The sequence below is a fragment of the Borostomias antarcticus genome, assembly GCF_949987555.1.
Source record: "Borostomias antarcticus genome assembly, chromosome: 5".
Classification (NCBI taxonomy): Eukaryota; Metazoa; Chordata; class Actinopteri; order Stomiiformes; family Stomiidae; genus Borostomias; species Borostomias antarcticus.
Window position 1 is genome coordinate 8,058,378 of NC_140238.1, and position 12,446 is coordinate 8,070,823.

Consider the following 12,446-nt stretch of genomic DNA (forward strand, 5'->3'; position numbering starts at 1 on the left):
TCTGCTTCCTGTAGGTACTAGTGCACTTGGAATGGATCCTACCAACAACCGTCAACAGCACCAACCAATTATGTGCGTGTAATACTTACAAGAGGAGTGTGATACAGTGGTATAAACAATACTTATGCCAACAAGACAGCTACTCAATGTCACAAACACTTTTAATGGATTTGAATAGGGGAGTTTTATAACATTAAGTCGGCTAGTTAAATTTAATTCATCCAAGAGAGATCTAAATGTTTTTGAATGCTTAACTCTTCCTTGAAGGCATGAGCAGAGTAGCTAACGTCTGGGGTGTCAAATCGGTGTGCTCATTGTGATCCATTATTTACCCACTGTCCTCACTCCTCCTCATACCACTGTGGCCTGCAGTTCCTGGACACTTCCCTACACACTGCTGGGTCGATCCGTCTGCCCAAGAACACAAAATCTGCAAAACCCGTATTCATCGTCAGTTTATCACCAATCGCATGTCACTAACGTCCCCCTATATAAAGACGTTCGATTTGAAAACTACATTGTTTCAAGAACCTTTAAGCTATTAAGCAAAAGACAGCTAGCATTACGTGGGCTAGTTTAATTATAATTAACTAGGACAGCCGCTTTTGTAAAAGTTCGTGACATTATCGCCTCAAAACGGTTGGTAATGTATTACGCGGCCCAAAATGTCTGAGGCGACCATAGCAAATGTCCTTCTTCTTAAATTGGGATAACGTTAAGTATGAATTAGTGGCTAGTAGCTAGCTAGCCTTGATAACATCAGCTAACTAGCTAACCGTTAACTCATACAAATTAGCTAAACAACGATAGCTAGCGTAAATCTATCTTAATGAACGGGAACGTTACCGTATAACAATGGTCAAGTTAGCTAGTATAGTTATGTCGCATCGTTAACATTTAATCACTTACCTCAATCTAAAAGTTTAATACGTATTGACTAAACGACTCCCCTGAAAACAACGGACTCCACATGCAGAACACTTGTTTGAATTACTTGTCTCTTCGTGCGACCAGTTGCTGGCTTTCAACTTTTTGAATTTAAACGTCTCGCCGAAGACCAATGAGGAGACAGAACCTCTGACACTCTCTTGACCAATTAGCCTATAGTGTTGCACAGTGGATATGACAAAAGCACGTTTTTTCTTTCAAAGACCGAAGAGGGCGCGCTAGAGCCACGGCACTGCTAGTCTCGCGATGCCACTTGTGAGTCTAGACAACAGTCGAGAAGTCTGGCATCGCGAGACTATGGCATCGCAAACAACAACCGCCGTATAGACTCCACGACACTGGGGGCGGTAAAGTCATGGGGTAAAGCTAATAACGCCAGAGGGAAGAGACGAGCGTAGCACCACCAGTAGCGCATACCCGCCAATTTCGAAGATATAAACAAGTCTCTTGACCGCTGTAACATTTCTTTAGCTGAATCTTTTGATATGTGAAAGGCTATCCAGCTTTGAATAACCACTTCGTCCTAGCAAGGCAACATGGATTCTGCTACAAAGAGTAAAGGTACCGTTAGCGAACTCCAAGTTTCATATTTGTCATCCTGACTTAGTGCTTGACTAGCTAGCCTAGCGTTATAACTTTGCGTAAAGGAGCTAGTTAGCTAACGTTAACCAGATTAGCCACCTCTGACATATTTGTACCTGGTGCACATATAATAAGCAGGCTGCTCCTGTCGTGTAGTTCGATTTAGCTTTAGTTGACCAGCTTACTTAATTTTTTTCTTTTCCCCCTTCTAAACAGACCCCGGGGATTCACCACAACGTCCTGCCAGGTAAAAGTGATTGACCTAGCTAGCTAAAAACCTAACCGGGCAAATGGCTAATGTTATGTACCTATATCTCACTTATTTCACAGTTTTCCCATTCATTATGTGCACCGGACCTTATTATTTCCTGTAGTGGTGACGGTGATTCCATCAAAGTGTTTGTGCGGGTGCGACCTCTGACCCAGGGCACCGGCCTGACTACGGATGGAGACCGCGGTCTCTGTCTCACAGTCATCTCACCCAACACTATCCGCCTGCACTCCAAGCCAGAACCACGCACATTCACCTACGATCATGTCGCTGACATGGACACCACTCAGGTCAGTGCTGGACCTAAAATAGGCCATATCCTGGACAGGATGAACTGCATGTGTATCCTCTTGAGAGGTACATCAACCAAAAAAGAAGCTAATGTGAGACCAAACTGCAGTTGTCTTGTATTGTTTATGTTATGTGCTCTCTCTGTGCAACAGGACTCTGTCTTCTCCATTGTGGCCAAAAACATAGTAGAGTCTTGTATGAATGGATACAATGGCACCATCTTTGCCTAGTAAGTAGTAATGCTTGTTAATATAGCGTTACAGTTTATTCATTGGCATGTTGCATCCTTTACAATGTGTTGTGCAACTCTGCTGTAATGCTTGATCAGTCCCACAAGGTGACATCTTTTTTCTCTGCTACAGTGGACAAACTGGCTCTGGAAAAACCTTTACCATGCTTGGTAAGTAGTCTTAATGCTTTATTCACTGTGATATACACTTATTTACTGAGATATATCCCCAATCTTTCTCAAATTGATTTAACTTGAACTTGTATTTTCATCCTAGGGCCATCGTCTGACTCTGACAACTTTACTGACAACCTGCGAGGGGTTATCCCCAGGAGTTTTGAGTACCTGTTCTTTCTCATCAACAGGGAGGTGGAGAGGGTGAGCAGTAAAGCCCGCTGTATACTTGCTTTTAACTATGCATATGCGTACAAAAGATGGCCACCGCGCATCTCCTGCGTGGAGCAGGAGCGTTGGCTGTGGTTGGCCGTGCTGGTCCTCAGAAATTAATGTGCTGCAAAATATGTGTTTCTCTACGCCTATGCGTTGTTAAACAGAAGGTATACTGTGGGCTTAACTGACACAAAAACAAGCAGAAATTCTTTGTAACATTTGCTGTCTAAATGGTTTTCATTTCATCTAAATGTATGTCTGTAGATTCAATCAAGCCCATGTGTTATTTCCCATAGTCTGGGAATTCCAAGAGCTTCCTGTGCAAATGTTCCTTCATTGAGATCTACAACGAGCAGATCTACGATCTCCTGGACAGCGCCTCCGCCAGCCTGTTCCTGAGGGAGAACATCAAGAAGGGTGTGTTCGTTGAGGGGGCACACGAGAAGTTTGTCACATCTGCAGCTGAGGCATACCAGGTAGGCTCATCGGTCAGCGGTTCCCAACCTTTTTGGACTCAAGGCCCACTTCTCAAAAGATTGCCACCCCACACATGCATTTTACACACGCATGGATTTTTTGGGGGCATCACAAATAATGATTTTACTGTCATCATTATTCTCTTATTCTCATTAGAGGATGTTTCATATGCATCATAATACAACCATACTGTACATACAGTGCAGTAGGCCTAGTGGTAAAAATAAAACCAATGTTGAATGAATTAATTTTCAGGCATTGAGAACAGATCAGGCAGACAATGAATTTGCTGTTACTGGAAATTGTCCCCAACTGACTTGTTATTATTTAACTTATTGTTAAGTCACAGCAAGCAGTACAGTAAGGTTTGCTAAAGCACCCAGGTAAGTGTACCAAAGTACAGCCAAAGTTACAGCTTCAGCAGAAACAAGAGAAGAAACAGCCCTCAACCTGGGAAACCTGATCTTGTAGGCCGTTGTACAATTTAACACATTATGGCCTAGTTTTTATAATCAAAACCCACAACGCCAACAAAAACAAAAGTGATAAAACCAACAATAGGCACATCATCAACTAAGTCACCCTCAACTTGATTTGTCCTATCCATTTTTACATCGATACAAATTTAATTGTAAATGCTGAATTGGTTGATATTTTACCGTTTATGTCCAATTCATTGTTCCCCCCTCTCAGGTGCTGTCAATGGGCTGGAGGAACCGCCGAGTGGCCTCTACCTCGATGAACAGAGAGTCCTCACGGTCACACGCCGTCTTTTCCATGACCATAGAATCAAAAGAGATCGTCAATGAGGTGGTGAACATCAGAACCTCCCAGCTGAACCTTGTTGACCTGGCAGGATCAGAGAGGCAGAGAGACACGCACACGGAGGGCTCCAGACTCAAGGTGACGTCGAGTTCCAGGCGTTCGACGCCGCAGCGTGTAACTGTCAGATGACGTTGTTGTGACTCAAACATCCCTTTCTCCCTTTCCAGGAAGCCAGTAGCATAAACCGTTCCCTCATGTGCCTGGGTCAGGTAATCATGGCATTGGTGGATGTGTCCAATGGGAAGACCCGACACATCTGCTACAGGGATTCCAAACTCACCTTTCTGCTTCGGGTGAGTGGCCAGTTAGACAGATCAGCGTGTATCATTAAAATAAATTCAGATGAGGAACATTACTCTTTTTTGTTGTTGTTGTTGACACTGTAAAATGCACCTGCCTATCCAGGACTCTCTTGGAGGAAATGCTAAGACCTATATTATAGCCAATGTGCACCCGGGCTCCAAGTGTTTTGGAGAAACCCTGTCCACCCTGCAATTTGCCCAGAGGGCCAAACTGATCAAGAACAAGGTTGGTGCTAAAAGTGTATTTTTGTCTAAAATTGTCTGATTTTCAGAACCCAGTGTATGAAATACATAATATTTTCTCTATTTGCAAAATGTTTGCTACTATGCACATTGGTCATGGTTGTGAATGATTTTAAAAGGCGTCCTCTCGCGTGATTCCTCCAGGCGATGATCAACGAGGACACACAGGGGAGTGTGAGGCAGCTGCAGGCTGAGGTGAAGAAGCTGAAGGAGCAGCTGGCCCAGGCCCTGTCTGGCCAGCCACACATGGTGGACCATGGGAGGGATGTAGCACCCGGAGGGCCTCAGCTACCCATGGGTAGGAGTCATATGACGATGGGTCTAGGTCAGTTGGATGACAAAATGTTGTGTCTAAACGTATGTTTACAATGTTCCCTCCAGACACATCCACAGAAGGCCCCTCCTACAAGACACAGTTTTTAGAAGCTGTGCGTCTGTGGAAGAAGCGCGAGGATGACAAGAGGGTATGGATGATTTATTTATTTATCTATTTATTTAAATCTGTGTGAAACAGAACGGAAAAATCAAATGCATTAAAAAAAGTCCCTGCTGATGAGATGGTGTACACAGTAGACGAGAACAATAGTGGTTTTCTTTCCCACATGTACTGTAGATGCTGCTCCAGAAAGTGGCCCAGTTGGACGAGGCCTGGGTCCAGAAGGAGAAATTCATCCACTCCAACCGCATGATCCTCAAGTTCAGAGAAGACCACATCTCCAGACTGGAGAAGAACCTGAAGGGGGGGCTGGACCTCCTGTCGGACCAGCAGGGTCAAGCGCTTGTTGAGCAGCTCAAGGAGGAGATCAGAGTCCTCAGAGGACAGGTACGGTAGACGTTCTGATGTCGAACGATCCTCACACTGACCGAATTTCACGGTACGAGCAAAACGGGCTGTAAATTCAACGCATTCCCAACCCGTTCCCCCCTTCAGATAGAGCATCACCCTCGGATGACCAGATACGCGGCAGAGAACTACAGCCTCCGGGAGGAGAACCACCAGCTCCGCTCCATGGAGTCGGTGCGCAGGGCTGAGGAGGCGGCCAGCCACGCTGCTGCTGAGCTGGAGGAGGCCTTCCGGAAGGCTCTGGAAGCCGAGGGCTCGGCTGGAGGTGAGCGCAGCAGGATCTGGGAAGCGGCAATGAAATGGGCTACCACGTGTTACTGACAACAAGGGGAGTCCTTCTCGTAATCCAGCCAGCTAACGTTGCAACGTTGTCCTTGCTTGTCCACAGCTCAGCCGGCCTGCTCTAGTCCTGTGACGGCTGAAAACATTTCTGCCGTCTCTGTGGAGAGGGTGAAGGCCCAGCTGCTCCAGAAACAGACAGAGCTCACTGCCACCATCCAGGCCTTCCAGGAGTACAAGGAGGTCACCACGTAAGGGGGATTGACTGTCTATTGAAGTCAGTTTATTAGCCTGCGTTGATGTGGTGGTTCTAGAGGGTTTACGAGTGTTGTGCCTTCATGTTTCAGGAAACAGATGTCGGAGTTAGAATCTGAGAAGAGGTACCTGGACAAGTCCAACAAGCACCTGGAGAACATTCTGGAGGCCACCAAGGCTCACTCGAAACTGGAGGTTTCTCAGCTCAACAAGATCCACGTAGAAACCATCAAGGTGAACCTTCTCGTTGGAAAGTTGCCCTGTTAGGCTCACAAACGACTGAACCCCACGTAAAATCCCCCAGGCTTAAATTCTCCCACTTCTCCCGCACAGGTCCTCACCACGCCCACCAAGGCCTACAACCTGTGGACCCGGCTGGTGCCTCTGTCCAGCCCGGAGCACCTGAACGGCAGAGCGGAAGAGGAGGTGGACGACATCATGAGCGAGCAGCCACCGCCAGAGATGACGGAGCTGGCCTGCGAGGCTCTGACCGAGGAGCTGCAGCAGGTGCAGGTAGGTGGCGCGCCCCCCCCCCCCCCCCCCCCGGAAAGACTTCTCTTCCTAAATGCGCGGCGACCGACGTGATTTGGATTTGATCGATGGCATGACCGACCCCACCCCCCCCCTCTCTCTCTCTCCTCGCCAGGAGCAGGTCAGTCGCGTGCAGACCCAGCTGCACGAGGAGCAGCTGAAGAGCAGGAAGCTCCTGCAGCAGGTCGCCAAGCTGGAGGAGCAGCTGACCACAGTCTCACAGGAGTCTGACCGCAAGGATGAGGTGGGGGATTTTCTGTTTTTGTTGTTGTTTTGTTTAGCAATTGCGCCTACACGCGAAGAAATTCAAAATCAGACATGATGGTTACATTACGAATATTGCAGAGGAGGAGTTGGACGTGCCTGCCCCCTTAGATTCTTACTGTGCTGCTAAACCAAAAAAACGTATCATAGAAAAAAACAGCATCCAAAGATGTGCAGGTCGCACTCACCAGTTTGAAAAAAAGGACGGGGACAGAGCCTCGATCTCACCGGTTTATGTGGTCATGATTCAAGCTAACGTTTCAGCCCGCCGTTCATCAGAACTTACTGTACGAATCTCTTCTTGCAATGCTCCAGATCCTCGCCAGCGAGCGCGGCGCCTGGAGCAGAGAACGGCTCGGCCTGCAGGAGAGCGTCAGCGGCCTGGAGCAGAGCCTCCGGGAGGAGAGGCAGGCCGGGGAGGGTAGGTCATAGGTCAACCCCCCTCGCACCTTTCGCCTTCCGCATGCCACCGAGTCCCTGATGGCCTTTACAGTCCGCAGTCGGCAATCCTGCACTTGCCGTTCCACATATGAAACCACGATACATAAATATACTACCGCCTGATGCACTTCCATAAGCAAGATAACTTCAGAGTTAAAAATGAATAAAGGTTGATGATACTAAAGTATTCACCCCCCCATCCCCCCCTCAGTCCTGAGGAGTGAGGTGCATGACCTGCGCCTGGTCCTGCAGTCGTCTGATAAGGAGCTGGCCGCTGTGAAGAAGGAGCTGGAGGACAGGCGCAGCGAGCAGCAGGAGGCAGCCCAGCTCTCCAGCAGTCTGATCAGCACACAGCTCCAGCTCGATAAAGTCCAGTATGTCACCTACATCTCATCGTCTCAGCGGGCTCTGTATGGGGAGTGTGGGTGTGGTGTGTGTGTGTCCTGTCCTCATGATTCTCTGCCCCCACCCCTCCCCCCTAGGCTGGAGTGGGAGCAGCTCCTAGAGGAGCAGAGGTCCCTGCAAGACGCCTTTGACCAGCTCCAGGCCGAGGCCAAGTTTGAGGCAGACCAGGCCAAGCAGCAGCTTCAGGAGAAACAGCAGGAGGTCACGGCCCAGCAGGCCCAGATCACGGTCAGCCGGCCCCTCCTCTTTACTTTAACCTGCTACTCTCCAGGAACATTATTTGTCATGCGTATTTGATACGGATGAAATGCTCACAAGGCCTGAAGGATGTGTGGTGACTGGCTATTTTGTCTGATTGTTGTATTGTAAAATGTTAGTATGTAATGGAGAGTTTTTAACATCTGATTCTTGATTGCAGAAATTGATAAACTCCCTGGAAATGGAGAGAACACACACCAGCGCACTCACCTCCCAGCTAAAAGAGGACAAGGAGAGCACATCCAAGTCAGTTTGCAAATCATTTCTGTCCCTTTACAAATAATAAATTACCATACTATATAATAATGAAAATGAAGGTCTGCCTGAAATGTTCATGAAAAATGTTGGCCGTGTTTCTACTCAGAGAGCTTGTGTTGGCCATGGAGCAGAATTCAGTGCTAAGGAAGCAAGTATCTGACCTGATGACACAAAATCAACAACAGGTATGTTAGGCGGATACTTTAATGTACAATTTCAGTTTTAATTACATTTTGATCGATTCAAACTTCTATTTGACCTTTTTCCCACATTTTAAAGGTGTCAGACATTGCAATCTCTGAGCAGAAACTGAACACAGCCAATATGACAATTGCCAGCTTGGAGCAAAAGATTGAACAAGACAAAGTAAGTCTGGTCACGGTTTCCTATAATTCTCATTCTCTTGATTCTGCCCCTTTATTAGGTACTGGAGTGTACACCTTGCTAGTACTGGGTCGGACCCCCTTCTGCCTTCAGAACTGCCTTAATTCTTTGTGGCATAGATTCAAAGAGATGCTGGAAACATTCCTGAGGTTTTGGTCCATATTGACATGATAGCATGCATCATGCAGTTGCTGCAGATTTGTCGCCTCAGTTTCCTGTTCTTAGCTGACAGGAGTGGCACCCGGTGTGGTCTTCTGCTATAGTAGGAGGAAGCACACACATCCACGACCAATTAGGGCAGGTGCTGAGACGAAGGTGAACAGACTAGACAGAAAGAAACCTTCTTGCACACTGCTGAGCGCCAGTGCTGCTGGACTCCTGTAGCCTATCTGCAAGGTTGAACTGTGTTGTGTGTTCAGAGATGCTCTTCTTCATACCTCGGTTGTAACGAGTGGTTATGAGTTAACGTTGCCTCTATCAGCTCGAACCAGTCTGTCCGCCATTCTCCTCTGACCTCTGCCATCAACAACAAGGCAAACACATTTTCAAAAGATTGAACATGAACAAAGTAACTGGCACGGTTTCTTGGCATAATTCTCATTCTTTTGACGATATAAAATGCATCTTCCCTCTTGTTGTGGTGTGACAGGGATTTGTGTTGGAGCTGATAAACCAGACCAGAGACCTGCGTAGCGAGCTGTGCCAGAAGGAGCAGAATCTAGCCCTGCTGTCAGGAGATATCAAGGACCTCTCGGTACCGACTCCACACATTTCACTTCTTACTTTATTGACTTGACTACTTGCTGATTGTCATTGTTTCTTATTTTGTCTTTGCTAAGTGGGCATGTTGTGCTATAGCCTGACCCTGTCAGATAATGTTTCATAAGGGGGGGGGTGTCATCATAACAGGCTCAGTATAGTGCTGTCTGCTCCGAGAGGGACGAAATCAGTCAACTCAACATCAAGATGGAGTCAAAGCTCCAGGACTTGAAGGAAGCTGGTGAAAGGAGGGTAGTGTCTAATCAGATAGAGGTAAGGGGATATCTTCAAATACACTAACTTATCGGCATTCTCTGCTGAAATTACGGGCCACGATGGTCATTGAACACTGGATTCTCATCCACTGGCTCATTTATTTTAAATTTCTAGAACATTGCACTGCGGTGTGGTGGACAGTTATCAGTACACTGAGTTTGTTATGTCCCCAGGTTGAGGTGCTGCAGGATGAGGTGGCCTATGCCACAGAGGAGGTGGAGAGACTCACCAAGGTGTTTGACGAGCAGACCGCCCTCCTCCAAGCCTCACAGGAGCAGACGGCTCAGAAGGAGGCCGTCATCCAGAGTCTACAGGAGAAGGTGCCAGGCTCATCTCTGTTCACACAGCTAGAGCAAAAAAATGACAATGAAATCGCTGAGGGCACAGGGAAGTAACTGAAAATAGTCAGACAATCTACAGAATCACATAACTGTACTATTACAACAATTTCTGCTTATGAGTTTTCCCATCTGTTATTTATCAGTTGAAACAACAGCAAGAGCTAGTGGAGAGGACCATAAGGCGTGAGAGCTCCAATCACATTCCACTGACTTCAGTCACCCCTAATCGACTGCCAAAGGTAACTGAAATTTGGATGTGCTGGATTTCTCCATGTCACCGAGAACTCTCTCAGAGGGTGAATGTTTTGTTTGTCTCTCAGACACCACATACTCCACGCAGCTTCAACACAGACCTGACTCAGGTGCTGGAGAGCCAGGAGAGAGAGCTGGAGTGCAAGCGCTCGTCCATGATGAGCATGGAGGTGCTGCTGGCCGAGCTCAACGCAGAGAGGGCCGCCAAGAACGAGGAGATCCTGAGGCTCAAGGTGTGTGCGTGCATTTGTGCGTATGTGTGTGTGTGTTCTGAGGCTCGAGGTGTGTGTTGGTGCGCAACATACAGGTATGTCCTTATGTTGTTTTCTGGTCAAGATGTGTGAAAAACATCCAGACTGTGTTTGAAATCCCTCCCAGGATCAGTTGAATGAAAAGGAGATGGTTAGAATGAAGATACAGGCTCTGGTTGACCAGTTCTACACCAAGCAGAATCAGACGACTCAGAATGGGAACACTCATGTGTAAGTCCATTTATTCAGCAATGGTTTCATGCAAATCATGCATCTTCACTGCTCATTCCTAAACCTCCACTTTGGGGTCAATTGTCTGAGTAATATTCATATTTTGACAAGCAGTGAGGATTGGAATGAGGCCATGCACCAGTCAGTGCTTAGAGAGCTGGAGGAAGAGAGGACCGAAAAGGTTTGTATATTAAGTGGTGGTGTGCTATTTTGGACATTTAGCCCTATTTGTTGTCTGCCTACCATGAACCTGAATCATTGAGACCATCATTTCACTGATCTTTCCAGTTTTGAGCTAGCTGCAGTTTTTCTGCAGGCTCTCACTGGGCTGCAAGTCAATGGGGCACCCATAGATGCGTTGGAAAAACTATGATAAATGTGCTTTTCCTGGACATAAGCATTCCCCTGGCGCTTGTTTTCACTGCTCCCATGGAGGACTATGCAAGCCATGCCAAACACCTAAAAATATTTGGATTGCGATACATTTCACAGGAGAGCATACTGAGGCTAGGAAGATTACACCCTGTGCTTCCTGTCTCAGAAAAGCATATTTATTATAGTTTTTCCAACACATTTACCCCATTGACTTCCATTGTAGCCCAGTGAGAACCTGCTGAAAAACTGCAGCTAGCTCAATACTGGAACAATCAGTGAAATTCGGGTCTCTATGTTTCAGGTTAATGGTAGACAGACCACAAATGGGGCTAAATGTCCAAAATAGCACACTACCCCTTTAACTCAACTACCCACCCATACAAAAACGTATTAATATTATGATTACATTACATTACAGTCATGTAATGTAATATTAATATTAATATGTTTTATGATAAATGGATGTTTCAAGCATTAGAGCAAAAATAATTGTCATCTTCATGGGCAATGATTATGCATTCTTTACATTGACAGAGCAAAGTAGTGCAGAGGTTAACCGAGACACAGGAGAAGTAAGCATCCGGCCTCCTATCTGTTGTTGACCATTAGAGTTTGCTGAATGTGTTTTGTTTATAAATGTATATTCATTCATTGCTGTTGATGCTGTTAAGACTGCAGCTCCAGGAGTCCATGCTGGACCGGTCTCAGACCTGTGTCCAGGAGCTGACCAGTGAGCTGAGGAAGCGCTGTCTGGAGCTGAGGGAGCTGGGCCTGAGGGACCAGGACCAGGAGAGACTACAACAGGCCAGTCCAGCATCCGCTTGGGTTCCATTTACAAAGTGAAGAAGAGAGTCCATGTAGTTTAGAGCTAACTGAACACTGGCTCTACCGTGTCTCACAGGAGATGGAGGTTCTTCGGAAGCAGGTGGAGCACCTGTCGGAGGAGAACGGCAAGCTGATGGGCCATAAGAACCACAAGCAGAGGATTGAATACCTGGTGAAGCTGAAAAAGGAGAACAGCAAGCTACAAGAGGTAATGTTTGCGTGCGTGTGTCCTATGCACAGTCAATCCTTGCCAAGGTGATGATGGTGATTGCAGGAACATAGTATTCATAGAGAATAGCTACTGCATATACACCACACTTTTATTTTTCACAAGTTTAACTCATGGAGCAAACGACTTGTTTCATTTCTTCAGGTCGGTTTTAGTATGCAGTGCATATGTCTATTCTGTATGAGGTCAAATGTGTCTCTGGGCAGCGTATATAGCTATTCTGTATGAGGTTATATGTTTGTCTCTGGTCTGCTCCACCATTGAGGGATTTCTTGCAAGATTTCAATACAACCAATCAACCCATAGTAACCCTATGTTTTTTATTTAATTTTATTTAAGGAAAATGAAAAACTGAGGACAGAAATGATGCGGGACAATTTCTGAACTCCCCCACGAAGAGGACATTCATTATGGGTTCATAAGCTTTTTT

At 46.5% G+C, this 12,446-nt stretch overlaps 1 protein-coding gene across 1 annotated transcript; it reads left to right on the forward strand.

Moving 5' to 3' along the window:
- Positions 1 to 1,303: 1,303 nt before the first annotated feature.
- kif15 (kinesin family member 15) lies at positions 1,304 to 12,400 on the forward strand (the record flags this gene model as incomplete). The annotated part of the gene is made up of 34 exons (XM_084438436.1): positions 1,304 to 1,308; positions 1,905 to 2,091; positions 2,245 to 2,321; positions 2,455 to 2,492; positions 2,599 to 2,699; positions 3,008 to 3,187; positions 3,882 to 4,091; positions 4,181 to 4,306; positions 4,419 to 4,541; positions 4,703 to 4,856; positions 4,940 to 5,022; positions 5,172 to 5,381; positions 5,490 to 5,667; positions 5,791 to 5,932; positions 6,029 to 6,170; positions 6,270 to 6,449; positions 6,583 to 6,711; positions 7,047 to 7,152; positions 7,384 to 7,546; positions 7,655 to 7,805; positions 7,996 to 8,081; positions 8,200 to 8,278; positions 8,373 to 8,459; positions 9,127 to 9,231; positions 9,387 to 9,509; positions 9,686 to 9,832; positions 9,997 to 10,092; positions 10,174 to 10,338; positions 10,484 to 10,587; positions 10,702 to 10,768; positions 11,497 to 11,534; positions 11,634 to 11,766; positions 11,864 to 11,995; positions 12,356 to 12,400. 34 exons carry the CDS (start codon positions 1,304 to 1,306, stop codon positions 12,398 to 12,400), a joined length of 4,092 nt encoding a protein of 1,363 aa, XP_084294562.1.
- Positions 12,401 to 12,446: the final 46 nt, after the last annotated feature.